Source organism: Palaemon carinicauda, chromosome 35, assembly GCF_036898095.1.
Source record: "Palaemon carinicauda isolate YSFRI2023 chromosome 35, ASM3689809v2, whole genome shotgun sequence".
NCBI lineage: Eukaryota > Metazoa > Arthropoda > Malacostraca > Decapoda > Palaemonidae > Palaemon > Palaemon carinicauda.
In genome coordinates, this window is record NC_090759.1 from 39338875 (window position 1) to 39361549 (window position 22675).

At 37.9% G+C, this 22675-nt stretch overlaps 1 protein-coding gene across 11 annotated transcripts in view; it reads left to right on the top strand.

Moving 5' to 3' along the window:
- LOC137627696 (regulator of G-protein signaling 9) overlaps positions 1 to 22675 on the top strand; it is a 415360-nt gene that overhangs the window by 386674 nt on the left and 6011 nt on the right. The window contains exon 21 of one of the 11 annotated variants that reach the window (XM_068358923.1): positions 5950 to 6007. The exons of the other annotated variants lie outside the window; for them this stretch is intronic. Coding sequence (XP_068215024.1) covers positions 5950 to 5974 — 25 coding nt within the window. The 3' untranslated portion in view covers positions 5975 to 6007. The remainder of the gene's footprint in view (positions 1 to 5949; positions 6008 to 22675) is intronic. 11 annotated transcript variants of the gene reach the window in all.

Genomic DNA, 22675 nt, shown 5'->3' on the forward strand with positions numbered 1-22675 from the left:
GCAATGCTCTTGGTACGTTATTACGTTCTATTAAATATCTTCAAGTTTGTGCCAACTGATATTCCATTGTTTTAACTAACAAATTCTTCTTTTCATATTATTCCAATTCTGTAATCCTATGTTATATCTTTTTAGCCCTTTAGTTTAGACATTGCACAAGTCGATAGATTCATCCCGTTAAAGACTTTTAGGTGTCAGCATTGTTATGATACATTAGAGATGCTTAGCTTTTTTCTAAATTCTTTATATATATCGTACCACAAATATTCTCGAATAAATGCTTCTATGTAACATCGTAGAAATTGTCTACATAAATGTATAGGTATTTATTTTATTGTAAGGTAGAAGGGTAATTTTAGTGACCATTCCAGTCTCATTGCCTTTTAGTATAGGTTCTAAAGTTTAGTATATTAAGGATAATCTTTGTATTTAAAGCTCTGTCTGCCTTTGAGTTTATTAAGAAGTTAAGTTTTGATGATCATTATACTAGAAGACATACGGCAAAAAAAAAAATTAGACTGTAATTGTAAATACAGTGTTAATTGAATATTTAACAGTCCAGCTTTTTTCACGTCACCTATTGGTTATTTGAACATCAAGGTAAGATCTTTATTTTAGTCCTTACTTTTTACTGGATTTATTCCTTTATGAGTTCTTTTTTGATTTTCCAGTTACCTCTGAGCAGGATTGGATCAAATACTAAATTTTTATATGCCAAATACAAATATTTTTATCGGAATTCCAAGAATACAAATCCAATTCTTTTATTCCTGAATCTAAAAATGCAAATACGAGTACTGGCTCCCAAAATACAAATACAAAAAAAGTACTGTTATCACAAATTTCAGAGATACGAATAAAAATACTCCTGAAATTATGTTAAAAATATAAATAGGGGAACTTTTAGCACAAGTTTACTTATTGTAATTGCATTTCATCACCGTTAATGCCCAGAAGTTTTTCGGGCCGAGTTTTGCTCGTTCAGAAGTGTAAACATTGCTGGTCTTGCTAAAAAGAAGATGGTTCCGCCCAAGGTCTATGAGACCTTGGTTCCAACGTTGCACTGCACCCTAGAATATTCTTTGCAAAATGCTTCAAAGTCTTTAGAAGCTTTGCATATCAGGCCATTACTTAATAGGTTTACATTAAATGGCAGAACACCTCTGATATACATTTCAAGCTCTGGCTTCACCCATGTAGTGTCATTTGTTGATACATCTGTCATCATTTGCCCAAGTGGAGGTATGCAGGCTAAAAGATGATGTCTCTTAGGTCTCTTGCCAGCCTCATCTTAATTGATGCTTGTGGAGACAGAAGGTTCATTCTCTTGAATTGATTTCTCCTTCAATTTTCATTGAGTTGATTCATAATATTCAGAATCTTTTCCTTTTACACTTCCTTACATGGTATTCACACCAACCTAAACACAGGGTCAATGACAGCTGCGGCAATGGCATCAGTCCTCTCAAGAAATGGATGCAACCTCTTTTTGATAGATGACTGTAGTGCATTTGTCAAGTTATAGCAGTAGAGTGGTTTACTTTTCGTGAATAGTTTAAGGTTGTGCTCAAGACCAAATACAACTGGTACAATGCAAGAAAGTTTAACTATGTTTTCTCCTTCAACTAGTGATATTGCATCTTGGAATGGCTTCCAAAACTTTTATCAGATCTTTCAGCATTGCTATTTCCATTTCTTTCAATTCTTCTACAGTGAGGCCAGAACAGGACTGAGAATAAGGCAGAGAGGATACATGATAGATTTGCTGTGGCATCATATACTTGCATGCATATACCAACTGGCGAGTGGGGTCGGTAATGAAATGTAAATACAAATACAAAATACCTTTTTTATGGGTGCCAAAATACAGATACAGAATACTCTTTTCTGAATGCCAAAATACAACTACATTAAAATTATATTTGAAATAATTCCAATAAAGATACTATACACCTTTTAGCACTTTGGTATGAACAATTTGACAGAATTGTGTGATGATTTTCTAACTCTTTGTCCAAGATGCATTCCATTTTACATTTTACGTGATATTAAATGGTAAATCTTCACATCACTTTGACAAATTCGGACATCTTTTTGACATGACAAAATTCGCAAACTATTTGACAGCTATCAAAATCTTTGACACTTACGCATTTAATTTGACAGTGTACAGTATTTGAAATTAAATGACAAAGATTGACAACAGCTTGACGTACTTTTACAACTTATTTATCCAATACCTTTTCAGACTTTACTACATTATACAGTACTGCAGTACAGTACATCAAAAATATAATTTAACCAAAAGTGAAATTAAATAATGTATATCAATTCAAATAAATATAATGAGGATAAACTTAATTTCTTGATGCATTGCAATGAATCTTAAGAACAATGTATTAAGTCCCACACAAAAGTTTTATACACTTGTGACTTTATTTCATCGTGTACATATAAAACAAACAAGATGTCAAAATGTCAAGGTAATTTGATTATCTCAATTTCATAAAGTTAATTATCAAAGGTCAATTACATTGTTGTCAATTCTAATAGAGAACTGTCAATTTAATATCGTTAACTGTCAAATACTTTTTAAGTGTCGATGGATATTGAAGAAATGTCATTTACATACAATATATGAAATTGATAATATCATTTTCACTTGTCAAATGTTCAATTCAGTGTTATTTAATTTTGCATTGTCAAACATTTTTTTAAAATTGTTCAAAAAAGGTGTACAATTGTATTTGATCCTCACCTACCTCTTGAGTGCATTGTCACCACCACTTTTCACACTCTTCCCTTATCAGATTCCCTCTTTAGTTGGTCATGTGATATATTCATTCTCTGATACTGAATATAGTTGCAAGATACAGTCTTGAGCAGATAGATCACACTAAGACATTATAGATCGATGGAAAGAATAGATTATTTAGAGGAATTCATTTGTTTGATAGCATTGCCTCATGATAAATGTTTGAATGTCTTGCCTATAGGACTCTGATTTAATGAAGTCTCGTGTAGAAATTACTGTGCATGATACCAAAAATAATGCACTTGTGCATAGTTTTATATTACACAAATATAGTATCAGGATTTTGTTTTGATAATCTTTAATTTTTTCAGGTATTCTTATTTCGTTTTGCTCATAGAAAATATCCAAAATTAATCAGTTGTTTACAACAGCATTTCTTTTTTATAACATATAATCTCATTCTGTGAATCAAAACTTGTGATAAAGCATCTGTGAGTCAAATTTATTAATCTTCAAATATCTATCTTGTGTTACCAGCTCTCATTTTTATGACTGATCTATTTTGACATTTTCATCGCTAGTTACATCACTGTAGGAGTAGAGTTTTGCGTTGTGACTACCATTTTGCTGAGATTATTTCCTGGAGTGTGCAATAAATAATGGGGAACGATTTCAGTCTCGTTTGTGATCTTTTGTTGTTTGTTCGAACAATTATACGGTTTAGGTTCCCTTTATAGGCAGTCTTAGACTCTAATCTCTTTCATTATTCCCTCCAGTAATGGAAAATTGTTGCTTCAAATTCTTTTATTTTAATACTTTGATTATTTTCACATTATTAGGTAGGCATTTTCATTCCCAAGCGAATTAGTACCGACAATTCTTTTTGTAATTTCCTTTAGAAGATTTCTGTGTTGTCTTTGAATGATTGTTTTTTTTCATTTTTTTTTATTTTACAGAGTAGCGTGTGTTAATGAAGCGAATATTTCTCATTATTTCTAAGATACCATTAAAGATAAAGGTTGGAAGATTACAGTGCCCCAAAAATCACTAATTTGCTCCATTTGGTGGGAATAACCTGGGAACTGAAATTACCCCCTTTCATTTAGGTCCCTTTTATTTCCAACTTTGATCTGTAATGAGAGCTTAAAGGGTTTAATAAAGGGATTTTGACGATGGAAAAATCTATTTCTGGGCTCGACCTGTGTCGCTCCGTGAAATGCTCCTTATAGCACCATTTCTAAAGCACAAATATTGCTAAATATACCAGAGAAAAAAGATGCATGGAATGCTAGGAATAAACGCAGCTCGCTCACTCTAATGAGTGTCGGTATAATAACTGGGGCGTGTAAGAACCACGACCATAGGTCCCTCACCAGTTAGACCTCTCCTTCTTCAACATCGCCCAGAACTACGAGGTGCCGTTCTACATGCGACTACTGCCAACTTTTTTAAAAAGAAATTGGTATTCATTCGAATGAGAGAAGAGCCGTTTATTTAGAAATCCAACAATAACTCATTTAGCGTATAGTTGAGCAAATACTAATTCAGGCATTACTTGAGTTTAGTGGGCAATGGAAATGGAATGGAAAATGACTTCAGCAATCTCCACTGAGATTATATTCTTAGATTCCTTATTCTGTATGTCAAGTATTTAAAGGATATTTTCTTAAAGCCGTCCATTATGGTATAGTGTCAAAGATATGTTTCTTACTTGATTGTTCCATCTTATGGGTGGTTAGGAAAGACTTTTTAAGCACATTTACTAGCTTTTAAGGCCATGGTCTGTCCTATAATTTCATCTTTATGGCTAAGGTGAATCGTACATTTCCCTATGGTTTTGCTCTTTGTTTGCACGAGCATCAATTTACAGTATATAGCGTTTGAGTTTATTAGGCAGGAATGTATCAACAGTGACTGTTCAGTGCCAGGATTAAGTAGCCAGTAATGACCATATGTAGATTGATAATAAATTCAGCTTTAATTTTAATAATAGAAAATTATCCAAGTTATGGAAATGAATTAATGTTGATTGTAAGAACTGTCATCTTTATTAAAGATCTAAAATTAGTTCAACAGTAAAACAATGAATATAACAGATGTATGGCAACATATATGATCGAATTAGTGAATAGAGGGCCCGTTGTCATCCGCAAAACGTTAAAAAAGGTATATATTTGTTGTACTGATAACCTCTGTAATAAGTAGGTATGGTGAAGATAACGGCAGTAGTAATGTTCAAAACCAGTTTTACCATCTTATTTCATTTCTATCATCATCATCATTACTGTACAGGGTATCGTTGACTCTGTTATAAGAAAGGATTCAGCTATGTAATATTGGGAATTGTCATTCCTTAAGACACCCTAAAAAATATCTTAACTGCTTTAAATGAACATCAGGTCACAGGATTTTGGTCTTCCTCAAAGTTCAGCCAAATGAGTCTTACAGATGAAATGCTATATTTTGAGGGGAGATTAGCTCTTAATTTCAATAATGCTTTTCATGTATGGCCACTGAGGGGAAATTTCATTATAAGCATTGTAATTTCTGAATGTAGAAGGTTTAAGATATCGTTAGGAGTTAAGATAATTTAAAATGGATTAGCATGGAGTAAAATGTCACTAGTTTGTTAAGCATTTTCTAAATCTAACAATATTCAATGCATACTCTTTTAGTAATACCAAGTTCTATGTTATAGCGGTGATTCTTCTTCGTGTAATTAAAAAGTATACTGTACATTACAATGGTAATTCTATTCATGATTTTGGTTTTAACTTTGTATCTTAGAAAGATTTTAAGTATGCATTTTCATTATTTCCAAAATTTTCCTTGGAAGATAAGGAGTTTTTAGGCATACATAGCACGCTATAAATGAGATTATGTAGTTATTATTTTTAAAGATCTGCCTGACATGCTCTCAGATGTATGATCAGACTCACGCTTGCATCTCTGCCGGAGGATTTGCTTGCATAAGTCTGAGTACAAATTTCATCCAAAGACAAAATATCAGGTCACAACGCAAATGGCATTCCTTGAATAATAAGACAACTGTAAGCGCTCTTTCATTTGATCAAATTCTTATTACCTTAGACTTCTTTCATTCCTGAAAGAGAGCAGTGACGTATGTTCTCAAATGGACTTCTCACCCTTTTGGCACTATATGTGTATCACCCTCTGATTCTTGTCTGTTTCAGTTCACTAACTCCCACTTGGCTCTGAAAGGCTCGCCTGGTGTACCTTATCTTGCTCGAGGTAGGGGCCTCACTGTCACACTCGTCTTAACCTTATCTCCCTCGTGCACTGCCTGCAGCTGCAGTGCACAAGTGCTCCTCACAGATTTCACGTTCCCATCTACGTTGGAGCCTCATGCTGACGAGGTTATTTAAAGCTATCTTGCTGTTTTAAGGGATTGCCATATTATTCAGAACCTCGGCGACCAAAATGGATGTTTGAGAACCTGAAATCTGTGAGGAAAGTACAATGGCTGCCCCTCCATTTGTTACTTTACCTCTCTCAGGTATGTTTTCTTTTTTTTTCTTTTCTTTTTGTTGTCAACCATTAATGACGTAGCCATTCTCCAGTCTGGAATGGGTGTCCTTACTGAAGGAAACAACGCTTGGCTGCCACTCGTGTAACTACAGCTGCTTCTCATATTATCAAAGGATTTACTATACTGTATCTGTTTATATGTCCAGTTGCTTCATGTAAAAAATCTAATCTTAATTTCTTTTGTGATAAAATTCATACATAATTAACATCTACACAAAACCCTTGATATCAAATTCACTGTTTATTCCATATACAAGAACCTGTGTGAATTCTCTGAAATCTACATGTGTTATGTCTAGAAATATTTTTACCCATTTATCCTCTCCTAGAGCTTTTTTGTGTTTTAATAAATCATTGAGAAGTCAGAAAATATCAGGATTATATCTGTTTGTTTACTCACTTTTTTTTCAAGCCAAGTAATTTGTGTAACACTTTTAGCATCAGCTAATGAAACTAGAACAGGTAATAGGAAATTACTATGAATACTTGGAAATTTGAAACCCCACTTCAAATTGATTCGCTGTGCTTGCATTGAAGTAAGTTGTTGTTGTTATTATTATTATTATTATTATTATTATTATTATTATTATTATTACCGAAGTTTATTAAAATAAATTAGTATTCTCCTATCGAATTTAATCATAGTTTGGTCAGTAAACTGTTTTCAGACTAATAATTCAATGGTAATTCCAGAACAAATAAGTTAAAAGCTAAGTCAAATCTACGTTGAGGAAAATGTAATTATCACACAGCTGTTGTTTATTTCAAGATCTCTATTTTTAGATATATTTTAGAATGATCAAGGGATCCAATGGATAAATTGTATGATTGTGACATGAGTTACTAACTTGTACACAGGCTTGTGGTGATGTAATAGCTATTCACAAAAGAGCAAGAGACTTTGAGTTGCAGAAGGTTAATTTAACTAAATAAAAAAGATTGGATAACAAGAGTTTTTGGATGACTTAGTAGGTTATTAGAGCTCAATCATTTTCATTCTTTATTTTCTAAGATATTCTTTTGTTTAAAGGACGAAACTATTTTTTAACTAATATATTCATTTACAGGTGAAAAAAAAATTGTCTTTCTTGCTTTAATCATTTCTAAGACAAGGAAACAGATGCTTATAGAAATGAAAAGTGTTCTCTGCATTTCTTACTTCACTTAAATAGGCTGATAACATTTACTTGATCTAGAATATCTTTATCGTTTTCAAAAGATGCATTCCTCTAAATTCTAAATACAGTACTGTTATACTATATGGGTAAAATAATATTTCATTGGCTTTGCATTTCTTTACCTTGCGAAATGAAAGGCCTCGCTCATTACTGCGATCTCAGAGAGAACTGATTTGCATTGATGTAAAATCAAAATTTTTGAACTATTCCTCATGATTACTGACAGTGTTCTTCTTGTGTGTCTTGATTTAAAGGTGTTAGGATCACTGACACTGTCTTGAGAAATTTTTGCCTATGATGCTGATGAATAGTACATATGAAGGTGTAACACAATCCCATGAAATAAAGTTCCTCCAGGGTACAAAGTGCTGGGAATGTTGGTGTCAATGAAGTCAATACTTACACCTAATGACCTTTTCTTGGATAAGGATTCATCTAAATTACACTCAAATGTTTCGGGCGGGAATATACTTTGAATATTACAATAGTAAAGTGCCCAATCTAATTATTTTATATTTCATTTAATTTTCTTACTTTCCCTCTCATAATTTCATGTCCCATTCTCGCTCGGTGAATTAGCTGGTTTTATCCCGTCTTAATTGAATTAATTAAATTATATTAAATTAATTAAACCCATCTCATTCCTCTGAAGGCCTTGCAGACTAAAAGTAGCATGATTTTAGTGCCAAGTTAAGAGAGTTTACAAATTCTAGAAGCACTCAGAAGTGTCATTAAGAATATTCTTTGAACGCCATTTCCTCTTTGAGACATCTACTCTCATTTATTATATCTGTATGACTTCTGGAAGGAAGTTAACTTTGCTGGTAGACAGGAATAGAACATTTGTGTTTATGTAGGATTTAGATGAAAGGTATTAGTCTGAAAGCATCACTTGGAAAAATGGTCAGTTTGAATGTCAATTTTATTTCCATCTTCTATGTTTTCTGTTCTCCAATAGTCCTTTATTTAGATTAAGTATTATTTTCTGAAATGGGAAAGCATCTAGAAGAAAACTAAAATACATAGATGTAAAATTAGATGATCATGTGTGGTGTTATGTTAAGTGACACAGACTGAAGAAATTAAGAACTAATTAGGAATCAATCATGATATTTATAGAAATAAGGAATAACCCATGGAAAAAAGCTACAAGAATTAGATAAAAAGATTATTATTATTATTATTATTATTATTATTATCATTATTATTATTATTATTATTCTTAGCTAAGCTACAACCTTAATTTGAAAATCAGGATGCTATAAGCGCAAGGGCTTGTAGCATATTTTGGAGTGTCCTTTTCTAGAAGAACTGTTTACCATAGCTAAAAAATCTCTTTGACCGTTACCAAGAGGAAATCAGCCACTGAAAATTTACAGTGCACCTTGAGTGAAGAAGAATTTTTCAGTTACCTTAAGTGTTGTCTGGTGTATGAGGAAAAAGGTGAATATGTAAGGAATAGGCCAAAATATTCGATGTATGTGTAGGCAAAGGAAAAATGAACCATAACCAGACAGGGATCTAATTTACAGTAGTACTATCTGGCCAGTTAAAGAACCCAGTAACTTTAGCGGTAGTATGTCAATGGTGGCTAGTACCTTGCCCAACCTACTAGTGACATAAAAGGTGATATACTGTCAGACTGCTGGAACAGTGTAAAATCAAAACTAGAAATCTGCCAGAATTTAGAAACACACTCTAAAATAGTCTTTGTATCATAATTGAGCCTTCCAGTCGAGAAACATACCAAGCGCTATCCTGGGCCAAAGTAATTTTGTTTTATTTTTCGCTGGTTTTATCCTTATACTGTACATCACAAATCTGTCAAGAAACATGCCAACAGCACCCTCCAATATGGTCTATTTATTGTTGCTTGGACTATTTTCTCAAAGCGCCAGAAATGGGACATAGACACCTCCAGATCCACGGTAACTCATGGCGCTTGGCTGGTGGCTTTTGTTCAGTTGAGAAAGATGTGCATGACGTCACAGTGCCTTCGACCAATCAGCTTTGCCACACAGCAAAGAAGTAAAATACTTCAGGACATGACAATAGTTTAAGGGAATACACTACAAGAGTAGAGGAGATTATAAGGAACAGACAGAATAGAAGGGATCAACCTGATGATAAAAAAGCCGCAGAAGAGAAATTGTTAAAAGTATACAAAAGGGAGAGTACTTAATTAAGAAAAGATACATGAGAAACCCTGGAAGGTAATAAAGGAAAGGAAGGAACTAAGCAGAAAGAACAGAAATTAAATCAATATAGATGTTAAAAAAAGGCAGTTGAGAATAGATAATACTACTGAAGTGTTAGTGGGTCCTTTGACTGGCCAGACAGTACTACATTGGATCCATCTCTGGTTACAGCTATATTTTTCTTTGCCTACACATACACCAAATAGTCTTGCCTATTCTGTCCACATGCTCCTCTGTCTTCGTGCACTTGACAACACTGATATTACCAAACAATTCTTCTTTACTCAAGAGGTTAACCACTGCACTATAACTGTTCAGTGGCTACTTTCCTTTTGGTAAGGGTAGAAGAGAGACTATGGCTATGGCTTATGGTAAGCAGCTATTCTAGGAGAAGGACACGACTAAATCAAACAATTGTTCTCTAGTCTTGGGTAGTGTTATAGCCTCTGTACCATGGTCTTCCACTGTCTTGGGGGTAGAGTTGTCTTGCTTGAGGGCACACTCAGGCACACTTTTCTGTCGTATTTCTCTTCCTCTTGCTGTTTTTAAGTTTTTTATAGTCTGTATCTGGAAGATCTTAATAATGATAATAAAAAGAAGAGAAGTGCAAGAATTAATAAAGAATGAAATTATACTGTATTTGAAAAATAACGTATGACAAGAAATAAAATTAGACAAGAATGAAAAACTTTGGGAAAACAGACAGAATAAGGAAAAGAGAAAGCCCATGGTACAGTAAAACAACTATGGAGAGCAAGGAACGAAGCTAAATAATGAAGTAACGAAAGAAGAATTAGTCAGATACTGGAAAGCCATGTATTTACAATACATGAAAGTGAAACAGACTTAGTTTGGAATAAAGAAAAATTGATAGAATATGAAAATTAAATAGCGCACCATGAAGATATCATGAGAACAGATGGATATAATATCTCTGCCATACTTGAAGAACACTGTAACTGGTAATGGAAACAAAAGGGAAAATAAAACCAATAGAAAACCCAACAATCACAATAGAAAAAGTAAAGAATTGCCTGGGAAAACTAATGGGAAAAAAACAGCAAGATCGGATGGCCTTAAACCCGAGCTCTATGAGGCACTAGGAAATATTAAAATGTCTTGAAATCCTACAGAAATGTTACCATAAAGTTAAATGATAAAGAAAACCCAAATACTGTATGTGGAAGAAGTCAAAAACGAAAATGATAGGAAAAGAAGAGAGGACCAATGGCAAAAGACTAAAGACCCATAGCTCTAGTAAATATTTCATATAAAATATTCATGATAATGGTGAAAGAGGAAATAGAATGAGAAAAATAATGGGTGCCAAGCAGCATTTACAGGAGGAGGTACAATAGAAGATAATATATTTATACCAGAATACTGTGTAGAAGAGAGCTATTAAAATAAGAAACCCCTTATGGTAATTCCGATGGACTTTAGTAAAATATTCGACACGGTGAAAAGGTATATGTAAGTGCAGCATCCAACTTTTAGTAGAAACTGGTAAAAAATGTTTGTTGGAAATAAATAAAGAAAAGAATAATGTGATCTACAACATGAAAAAAAAGACATATCACATACACGGAATCAAAGTAGCAGAAAGTTTAACATACTAAGGAATTAAAGTAGACAGTGATAGGAACATGTTTCAAACTCGGAAAAAGGTAATGATAGAAAAGGCAAAAAAAAAAAAAAAAAGAAATAGATAACTTAGAGAGAAGTTGTAATAAAGTACTAATAAATAAACCATTTTGGAAAAGTATTGCATTACTATCTATTTTACATGAAAGAAACATTATAGATTTGATGGAATCTGAAATAGAGACTGCAAAGGATGGAGATTGGGGTACATAGGAAAATATTAGGTGTCACTAAAAGTATAGCTAATACTACTTTAAAAGAGATAAAAGATGCCCCATCTTCTATGAAAACGAGGGTGATGGATGGAAAGCTGCTGTGCGTAAATCTACCCCCAAACGAAAAAAAAAAAAAAAATTTTGGAAAACAATAATCCTGGAAATTCAAGAAAAAGAAGAAAGATGGTGGAAACAACCAGCATAGTACTTGCAAGAATTAAATCCGGATTTAAGGCAAATATGACTAATAAAATAGAAAAGCAGAAAGTGGGACACGAAATTGAAAGAAGTAAGAGGAAGTAAAATTATCTTAAAAAATATACAGAAAGTGGGAAAAAAAGAAATTAAAGAAATATATGACATTTGTATCAGTGATATTTTTAGAGCAAGAACTAATACATTAAAACCAAACTTTATAGACATAATTTGGGAGTGTGAACTTAATTCTTTCTACAACACTACGAGGGAAACGTAAAGAAAATAATAGAATAATTTTATTGTGTGAAAGAAATTTAGCAATGAAGAAAAATATTAAACCTGATTAATAACTTTACTAACAGAGGTGCTGTTGTAAAGGCTACGCCTGAACCTGATATTAGAAAAAGTACAGTCAGTTTGTAAACAAATGGCTGTCATCTCATTAGTGTCTGAGTATTTCCGTAAAATCGTGATTAATAATAAGTGTTGTGAATTGAAAAGACCATCAATGTGAGGGAAAAGCGTAGTGGTGTGTTTGGGGGCAAAAAATAGAAGGGTAAACAGCTATTAACAAGGAAAATCCAGTGAGAGAAGATGGAAAGTTTTCTGTTTATAGTTTTGACAGCTTTCCTGGATTTGAAGAAGCGAAAGCTCGACAGAAAAGAAGATTTTGTATATCAGTGGTCAGTTCCTCCAGCGAGCGTAAAATATTGGCTCCAACAAATGAAACCCCCCCCCCTAACCTAACCAAAAACCGGTGTCATTACCTCCTTACCTAAGGGGGCGGGGGGCAGCAACACCCCTGACACTGCCATATTCTTAGTCAGCCGTCATCATACATACACCCCTTGAAGTGTGCGAACAAGCTGATTAATTTGAAGGGAATGTAGAGGGTAATAAACGGAGAAATGAAGGTGAATCTAGTGTTAGTGACAATACCACCTTTAGTGATGTTGAAGAAAGACTTAAAATTATAGTTTCTGTCAGGATAACATTTTCTAATAAGAAAATCAGTTTTCCTGCAGTACATAATGTGCTTTCATCGAATTTGACCTTTATTTTCACCGAAAAAGAAAGTTCTCCAATTATCCTTCCCTCCCTACCAGACACAGGAGTGAACCAGAGGTTTTAGATGGAGAAAAACATGATTATTTATGAATAAAATAAAGGTAAAATTCATTGTAAACACACTCGAAATGATAGGAAAAACACTTTTTTCCCATAAGCAGCCTATCATATATGATTCACTTAAAAACGTTCTCGTGGGTCATTATTTCGGCAATATTTGTAAAAACTTCTAATGGTTTTTGCTCTGTTATGGCTCGCTATGCTCGCAAAGAACAAAAAACATCAGTTCTTGTATGTTCTGGCAAGTGGTGTACGTTGAGCTGCGCCTGTCAATCCCGTTGGTCTTTATTTCGGGGATATGTGTGTCCATGCAAGTGCTTAACTGTGTTGGCTGAGGAGGCTGTAAAAAAATATTTTTGAAGTGGTACTGTAGGCTTGGGGACCACAACTTTCTGATGGCCTACCCACCCAAATAGATTGCCCCTAACCCCGTTAAAAGAAAACGTACCAAAGAGGAGCATTGTGAGTGTGAACGTTAATTTTTTCAATATTAATCTTACCCGATAATCATGTAGCTGTCAACTCTGTTGCCGACAGAAATCTACGGTCGGGATACGCCAGCGATCGCTATACAGGTGGGGGTGAACACCACAGCGCCATCTGTGGTCAGGTACTCTAGTACTTCTTGTCAACACCACCTCAATTTTTCCTCTGTCGTGCCTCCGGCTAGACCTACATGGATACGCTGTTGATTCTGGAGTTATTGCTCACGATTTGGTGATGTATTTGCTCTAGAGTTTAGCCTTCGCTATTCAGGAAGCTATATCATTAGCTTAGCAAGTTTTTGGAATTAATTTGATTTAATTTTTTATTTAATTTTGGTACGAAGAGAGTATGAACTCTCTTTCACTTTTAAATGGCCGACCCTTCCCTTAGACGGAAGTGTTGGTGTCGAAGAGAGTATAGTCTCTCTTAATTTTGCTTAACAAAGTTATAGATTTATTTTATATCTCTCCGCCTTTTATAGGCCTCTTTGATTAACTTCCTTTTATTATAAACTTATTAAAATTAATTTTTATATTTGTTTATATTCGACCTTTCCTAATAGTAGGCGGTCTTTTCTTGGAACCGAAGTTAATTAACTTTGAGCCCGTCATTTCGTTTTTACCTGTTAACGTATTATGCCATTTTAATGTTTTTGAAAGAATTTCTTTGATAGTCTTGTACTGTTTTCAAAGTTGAACTAACGTTTTGTTTTGTCTCTGCAGTTGTTGACGTTCAGAACGTTCAACTTGCGCTCTATCGTTACGATAGAGAGAGAGTCTATCATGGTGTCACGTTGCAGTAAGAATAAACCGATTCTAGCGTTTTGTTCATTCTTTCTTAGCTTAAATGGTTCTATTCTAATAAAGGAAATTTTTATTTGGGAAACCTTTCAGTTTTTTTCCTTTAACAATAATATGTTTTAACGATATATATAATTGGGCTCTTCTCTCAGGTGCTAAGTCAAGAGAGAGAGAGAGAGAGATAGAGACGGAGGGAGAGAGAGGAGGATAAACGTTTCGTTCAAGCGGGTAACGTTGTTATCGTTTTTGCTCTTCTCCCTAGTCTCTTTAGGGGAAGAAGGTAAACGTTTCTAGAGTTTTATTCTTGTTCTCAGACTTTATGCGGTGAGAGATTTTAAACGTAGTTTATTTGATCTAGTGTTTAATCTCTTTTCCAGCCACTGAATTATTTATCTTTCATTATGTTTTTCTGTTACATTGTAATACTGTTTTCGCAATTACTAACTTTTAATGAAGGATAGAATTGCGTGTTTCAGGTACAAACCACTTAAAGTTTCGAGTTCAGTGAAATAAGTGCAAACAGAAAATCAAAAGTGATAAAGTGATAAGCGCAAAGTGTTACAGTGTTGCGTTCGAGGGTTCGTCTGTTCGTGCCAGTTGTTCGCCTAGTCTGGGACCTCTTACAAGCTCCCAAGCCCAGGGGAGAAGTAATGTCGAAGGACTTATGGGTTCAGCAGGCCTTGATCGACGAACAGACGTTTCCCTCCGTGGTTTCGGGTGTAACCAACTCACGTAGCCGACGTGATCACCCCACCCACACAAAGACGAGAGAACCCATTTATTCCTCGTCTGCGGAAGAGGTTTCTCGCAGAAACCATGGACCAAATCTTGCAGCTTTTAAGTGCAAGTCGGTCCCTTCCGCGCAAGTCCAACTCCTAGGTGGTGCCATTAGCACTGGGTCAGTTCGGACTTGCTGCAGTACGACAACTGCACACCTCCCAGAGAGGCACGGTGGTATCGCAACAGACAGTAACTCCGTCTGTTGCCGCACCAGCTGTTTTAGACCCTCAGATTCAACGGACAGTAGCTGCGTTTGTTGTTGTCTTTCTCTAACTCTAGTGGTCTATGCTGCTGACAATGCAGTCGCAGCTTGCGGTGTTGATGCGGGAGTTTCAGGCAGAGAAGGTTAATACACCTCCTCCTGCGAGCGCTCCTCCTCCTCTGCGCAGTACAATCTGCCAGACGTATGAGGTTGAGGTTCCTCAAGCTACCTCCATGCGTGAGCTGCCGCGTTGGGAGTTGCCAGATACCAGCGCTGTGCAGCAACCTCCACTTTCCTTGAGGCAGGAGCCTCTTACCACGCAGCAACCTCCTCAACAATGGGGGCAGGAGCCTTATGCCTTACAACCTCCTCTACCCTTGAGGCAGGAGTATCTTGCATTACAACCATCCTCGAGGCAGCTGCCTCTTGCGGTGCGACAACCTCCACCTTCCTCGAGGCAGCAACCTCAACTCCACCTCTGCGCAGTCCACCCCTGCCAGACGTATGATGTTGAGGTTCCTCAACCTACCTCCACGCGTGAGCTGCCGCACTGGGAGTTGCCAGATACCAGCGCTATGCAGCAACCTCCACCATCCTTGAGGCAGCAACCTCAACTCTTGCGGCAGCCACCTCCACCATCCTTGAGGCAGCAACCTCAACTCTTGCGGCAGCCACCTCCACTCTTGAGGCAAGAACCTCAACTCTTGAATGGGCTCTCGTGGCATGGTTGGTTTCGACCTGGCCTTTCATTAGAAGGGGCTAGCGTTCGATCCCAAGTATGAGGTAGAAATTTATTTCTATTTGAACACGATGTTGTGTTGATATTTATCCATATTGACTCATTAGGGGTAATTTGAATGAATTACTACCAATTGTGTCACGTAGTGGCCCGGGGAAATCTGGTAAAACTCGCTGGTAAAGAGACTGATGTCTCACCAGGTTAATCCTCGGACAGCTAGATTAGTGTCAGGTTCAGATTTCTTTAAAAAATCCTCCTCTACCCATGAGGCAGCTTCATGCTTATGAGGAGCCTCAGGCTATGCGGCATCCTCCTCAAACCATGAGGCAAAAGCCTCATGCTATGCGGCAACCGCCTCAACCCATGAGGCAGGAGCCTCATACTATGCGGCATCCTCCTCAACGCATGCGGCATAAGCCTCATCCCTTGCAGCTTGAGCCTCATCCCATGCAGCATGAGTCTCATACCATGCAGCATGAGCCTCATCCCATGCAGCATGAGCCTCATCCCATGCAGCATAAGCCGCACGCCATGCAACATGCTCTGCTTACCTTACAGCATGCTCTACATACAGCATGCTCTGCATACCTTACCGCATGCTTCTCAGTCACACATCTTTGGTTGTTGCCAACTCACTAGACTGTCAAGCAGTTTCATAACGTTGCCTTCTAGTCTGCTGCTTTTGCACCAGTGAAACCCTCACTGAGAGAACTTAGCTTTTCTCGGATATGGTTCCTGTAGATGAGAAAGTGCTATTCTCCCTCCTTCTGATTTTCCCTTGAGGACTCTGTCATTTGGAGAGGAGCCTTTAGCTGCTTAGCCTCCTATGGACTTTTATTTAAGCATAGCATGCTTCCAGGGAGGGTAATGGTTCCACTTCAGTCGCTAACCCCGTCTGTTACCACACCTGCTCCCATAGACCTTGAGCTGTGTTGCAAGACATGCAGTCCAAGCTTAGTCCTTGTTAGAGGATTTTTTGTTTACGGAGTCAGTGTGTCACTGGGAAGACGTTCAACAACCAGCAGAAGTGTCTTGTTGTGACGCAGTGCGGCAACCTCAGCAACCCGATAAGGAGTTGTCTGTACGACCCAGACAGTCTAGACAGCTTCGGGTTGTCACTGTACTTCCTCGCTTCCCCATGGTTGACAGTTCACAGACTGTGCAGCAGTACCATGATCTTGTGTCCGGCTCCGTCAGACGACTAGCTTTTAAGAGCTCCCACAAGTCGTCGCTGTCTGGAGATTCTCAGATGGACTATGGATCTGACCAAGGAACTGGGCCTCCTGGTCAATTTTGAGGAGTCCCAGCTCGTCCCATCCCAGACCATTGTCTACCTGGGTATGGATCTTCAGAGTCGAGCTTTTCGGGCTTTTCCGTCGGCCCCAAAGATATACTAAGCCCTAGATTGCATCCAGAGCATGCTGAGAAGGAACCGATGCTCAGTCAGGTAGTGGATGAGTCTAACAGGGACACTTTCATCGCTGGCACTGTTCATCGAGTTAGGGAGACCCCACCTCCCCCCCCTTCAGTATCATCTAGCGGCTCACTGGATAAAGGACATGACGCTAGAGACAATCTCAGTTCCTGTTTCCGAAGAGAGGAGGTCTACTCTCACGTGGTGAAAGAACAGCTTTCTTCTCAAGGAAGTCTACCTTTGGCTGTTCAGAGACCCGACCGCCGTCTCTTCTCTGACGCATCAGACACGGGCTGGGGTGCGACTTTGGACGGACAGGAATGCTCGGGAACATGGAATCAGGAGCTAAGGACACTTCACATCTATTGCAAGGAGCTGTTGGCGGTTCATCTGACCTTGATAAACTTCAAGTCCCTCCAGCTTAACAAGGTGGTGGAGGTGGACTCTGACAACACCACAGCCTTGGCTTACATCTCCAAGCAGGGAGGGACTCATTCGTGGAAGTTGTTCTAGATCGCAAGGGACCTCCTCATCTGGTTAAAAGATCGAAAGCTCACGCTGGTAACGAGGTTCATTCAGGGCGATATGAATGTCATGGCAGATCGCCTTAGCCGGAAGGGTCAGGTCATCCCCACAGAGTGGACCCTTCACAAGAATGTTTGCAGCAGACTTTGGGCCCTGTGGGGTCAGCCAACCATAGATCTGTTCGCTACCTCGATAACCTAGAGGCTCCCGTTGTATTGTTCTCCGATTCCAGACCCAGCAGCGGTTCACGTGGATGCTTTTCTGCTGGATTGGTCCCATCTCGACCTGTATGCATTCCCGCCGTTCAAGATTGTCAACAGGGTACTTCAGAAGTTCGCCTCTCGCAAAGGGACACGGCTGACGTTGGTTGGCTTCGCTCTGGCCCGCGAGAGAATGGTTCATAGAGGTACTGCAATGGCTGGTCGACATTCCCAGGACTCTTCCTCTAGGAGTGGACCTTCTACGTCTACCTCACGTAAAGAAGGTACATCCAAACCTCCACGCTCTTCGTCTGACTGCCTTCAGACTTTCGAAAGACTCAAGAGCTAGGGGCTTTTCGAAGGAGGCAGCCAGAGCGATTGCCAGAGCAAGGAGGACATCCACTCTCAGAGTCTATCAGTCTAAAGGGGAAGTCTTCCGAAGCTGGTACAAGGCCAATGCAGTTTCCTCATCCAGTACCACTGTAACCCAGATTGCTGACTTCCTGTTACATCTAAGGAACGTAAGAACCCTTTCAGCTCCTACGATTAAGGGTTACAGAAGTATGTTGGCAGCGGTTTTCCGCCACAGAGGCTTGGATCTTTCCACCAACAAAGATCTACAGGACCTCCTTAGGTCTTTTAAGACCTCAAAGGAACGTTGGTTGTCCACTCCAGGCTGGAATCTAGACGTGGTCCTAAGGTTCCTTATGTCATCAAGATTTGAACCTCTCCAATCAGCCTCTTTTAAGGACCTCACATTAAAAACTCTTTTCCTCGTGTGCTTGACAACAGCTAAAAGAGTAAGTGAGATCCACGCCTTCAGCAGGAACATAGTTTTCACATCTGAAACGGCTACATGTTCCTTGCAGCTCGGTTTTTTGCTAAAACGAGCTTCCTTCACGTCATTGGCCTAAGTCGTTCGAGATCCCAAGCCTGTCCAACTTGGTGGGGGACGAACTGGAGAGAGTACTTTGCCCAGTTAGAGCTCTTAGGTACTATCTAAAAAGGTCATAACCTTTACGAGGACAATCAGAAGCCTTATGGTGGGCTATCAAGAAGCCTTCTCTTCCAAGGTCTAAGAACTCAGTTTCTTACCTATTCAGGCTCCTGATTAGGGAAGCACATTCTCATCTGAAGGAAGAAGACCTTGCTTTGCTGAAGGTAAGGACACATGAAGTGAGAGCTGTGGCTACTTCAGTGGCCCTCAAACAGAACCGTTCTCTGCAGAGTGTTATGGATGCAACCTATTGGAGAAGCAAGTCAGTGTTCGCATCATTCTATCTCATAGATGTCCAGTCTCTTTACGAGAACTGCTACACCCTGGGACCATTCGTAGCAACGAATGCAGTAGTAGGCGGGGGCTCAGCCACTACATTCCCATAATCCCATAACCTTTTTAACCTTTCTCTTGAATACTTTTTATGGGTTGTACGGTTGGCTAAGAAGCCTTCCACATCCTTGTTGATTTGGCGGGTGGTCAATTCTTTCTTGAGAAGCGCCGAGGTTAAAGGTTGTGATGAGGTCCTTTAGTATGGGTTGCAGCCCTTTATACTTCAGCACCTAAGAGTCGTTCAGCATCCTAAGAGGACCGCTACGCTCAGTAAGAAAGACGTACTTAATAAAGGCAGAGTAATGGTTCAAGTCGTCTTCCTTACCAGGTACTTATTTATTTTATGTTATTTTTGAATAACTAATAAAATAAAATACGGGATACTTAGCTTCTGTGTTAACATGTATGCTGGTCTCCACCCACCACCCTGGGTGTGAATCAGCTACATGATTATCGGGTAAGATTAATATTGAAAAATGTTATTTTCATTAGTAAAATAAATTTTTGAATATACTTACCCGATAATCATGATTTAATTGACCCACCCTTCCTCCCCATAGAGAACCAGTGGACCGAGGAAAAAATTGAGGTGGTGTTGACAAGAAGTACTAGAGTACCTGACCACAGATGGCGCTGTGGTGTTCACCCCCACCTGTATAGCGATCGCTGGCGTATCCCGACCGTAGATTTCTGTCGGCAACAGAGTTGACAGCTACATGATTATCGGGTAAGTATATTCAAAAATTTATTTTACTAATGAAAATAACATTTTTCCACTCATTCATTCATTCATTATTTTCCATCTATATCCATCATTTCACATTTAAACTCATCCATGTTTTTGGTAGAAATTTTTTGAGGGTGCATCAGACATCTGACCCCTCTCATAATAATTTTTTTTTTTTTTTTTTTTTTTTTTTTTGTCCGATTATAATCTTTTCATAAATATTTTTGAAATTCATTCATGTGAAAAATTTGAGCAGGCATCAGGCAATTGACCCCAGCATATATGTTAAAACATTACTAAACACATTACTGACATATTCCATGCATAGTTAGGATATTTAATGCAACAAACATGTTTTCTTAGCTCATTTATTGTCTTGTAAAGGGGAAAATACATACAAAATGAAGGGGTTTTGTTAGATTTTCACACAACTACCAAAATACTACGCATCGTATTGGAAATATTTTATGTTAAGTGTATTGTGCATAAAATTTGCTACTTCTAGTAAAAATGAAACTCCTAGTTATTATTTTTACCGAGTAACTCGCGATTGAAAGTTGGCAATTTTTGCAATATTTTAAAAATGGTGCTTGCCACAAGGCAGTTGCAGGAAAAGAGAGTAGAGGGAAACCAGAAGCCGCTTTTGTGCGTTTGTAGATTTAGAGAAGGCTTATGATAGAACACAAAGAGAAGTGATGTTTTTGTGCTTGAAGAAGAGGAAAGTTCTGGAGAAGTTGGTTAGAATGGTAGAGATGATATACAAAAGAACAAGGACAAAAGTAATAACATCTGTTAGAGGAACAAAAACCTTTGAGGTTAGTGTTGGATTACACCAGGGGTCAGCATTAGGCCCGTTTTTATTTGTACTGGTCTTGGATGTGTGGAATGAAGAGATTAGAAATGAATAGTTGTTGGAGTTGCTATATGCATATGCTTTGATGATTACTGCTGAAAATGAAGGATTACAGAGAAGGGTTGTAGAAGGGCAAGAGACTTTGGAAAGGGGTGTGTTGAGGGTAGATGGATAAGACTGAAGCTGTGGTGAGCAGTAAGGAAGGTAGGGACAGGATACCCATACATGAAAGTAGAGGCATAGTTTTAAAACAGGTAGAACAATTGAGACACTTAGGAGGGGATGTGAGGCTGTAGTTGAGAATAGAATAAAAGCAGTGGAGGAAGTAGCGGGAGTTGTATGTGATAAGAAAAAGCCCAACAAGCTAAAAGTCATGATCTATAGCACAGAAATAAGACCAGTATTAATGTATGGATCAGAAACTTGGGCTTTAAGACAAAAAGAGGAAGCAAAGCTTGAGAGAACAGGAATGAGAATGCTTAAAAGATTGGAAAAGGATGAAATAAGAAGAATGGCAGGTGTAGTAAAGATTACAGAGATGGTAAGAGTGTCATGACTGAGATGGCGTGGGCACGTGATGAGGATGGCTTGGGAGGAGCCTGTAAGAGAGAGAAGATCAAGAGGGAGGCAGAGTATTAGATGGCGAGATAAGGTGAAGGATGATATGGAGAGGAGAGGTTTGGTAGAAGAGGATGTCTTTGATAGAGGGCATTGGAGAGGCCGTGTAAGGCAACCGACCCTTTAATGTAAGCATAACAGTGAAGAAGTCTGGGTAATGTGCTATCCCATGTCCCAATATTCCTTGAACAATGATTCTCTCACATGCCTAATAACTTTATCAAAACAATGTAGGTACAAGGAAGTTAGATTTTATTAGTACTATGGTTAGTGTAGGCCATGCTTTTAATACAGACTTTTCATGATATTCCTTTTTAACATGCATGGCTTTAGTTGCCCCTGAGGGCTCCAGGAATTTCCGATGCTTAAACCGAACATCTGGAGAAGAAGCTATATGAACATCAGTAGAAGTTCATAGAAATAATGAGTGTATTTGCATATTATAGGCGGAAGGAATGGATCAGGTGAATTTACTTTATTTCTTATGGGAAAATAGTTTTAGTTTACGAGTGTTTTGGGTTGCGAGCTCACTCCCGGAATGGCTTACACTCTTATACCGAGGTACCACTAAACACTTTCAGAAATCTTGGCAAATTATTGCCACAGGGTTTTTGCATTGTATATCTAGGTTTTTCATTAACACTTACTTGGTTTAGAATCAGGTTAGGTTTTGTAAACATTGTAAATCTGTCAAATAGTTGTGTCATGATTGTACTGTAAGGTTAGATTTCATGACATTAGTAAATATCTATGGAATTCTGATGTCAGAATGGTTATTTCCTGTGGCAGCCAGATGAAAAAGACAGTTCCACTTGGTGATGATGTAATATCTCTCTCTCTCTCTCTCTCTCTCTCTCTCTCTCTCTCTCTCTCTCTCTCTCTCTCTCTCTCTCTCTCTCTCTCTCTCTCTCTCTTTTCGGATTTACTCGTTTCTACGAGGAGAGTACAAGTCATTGAATAGGAGAGCTCTAATTTACACTAATGAAGTGCTTTAGCATTCTTCAACAAAGTATATTTGAAATCCTCCCTTCAATCGATCACCTACGGCAATTCCCCATTCCTGATTCAAGCAAATTCTAGGCACGTCTGATGAAGAATGGGTAGTAGAATTCCTTGAATTTATTCTATATGCATGC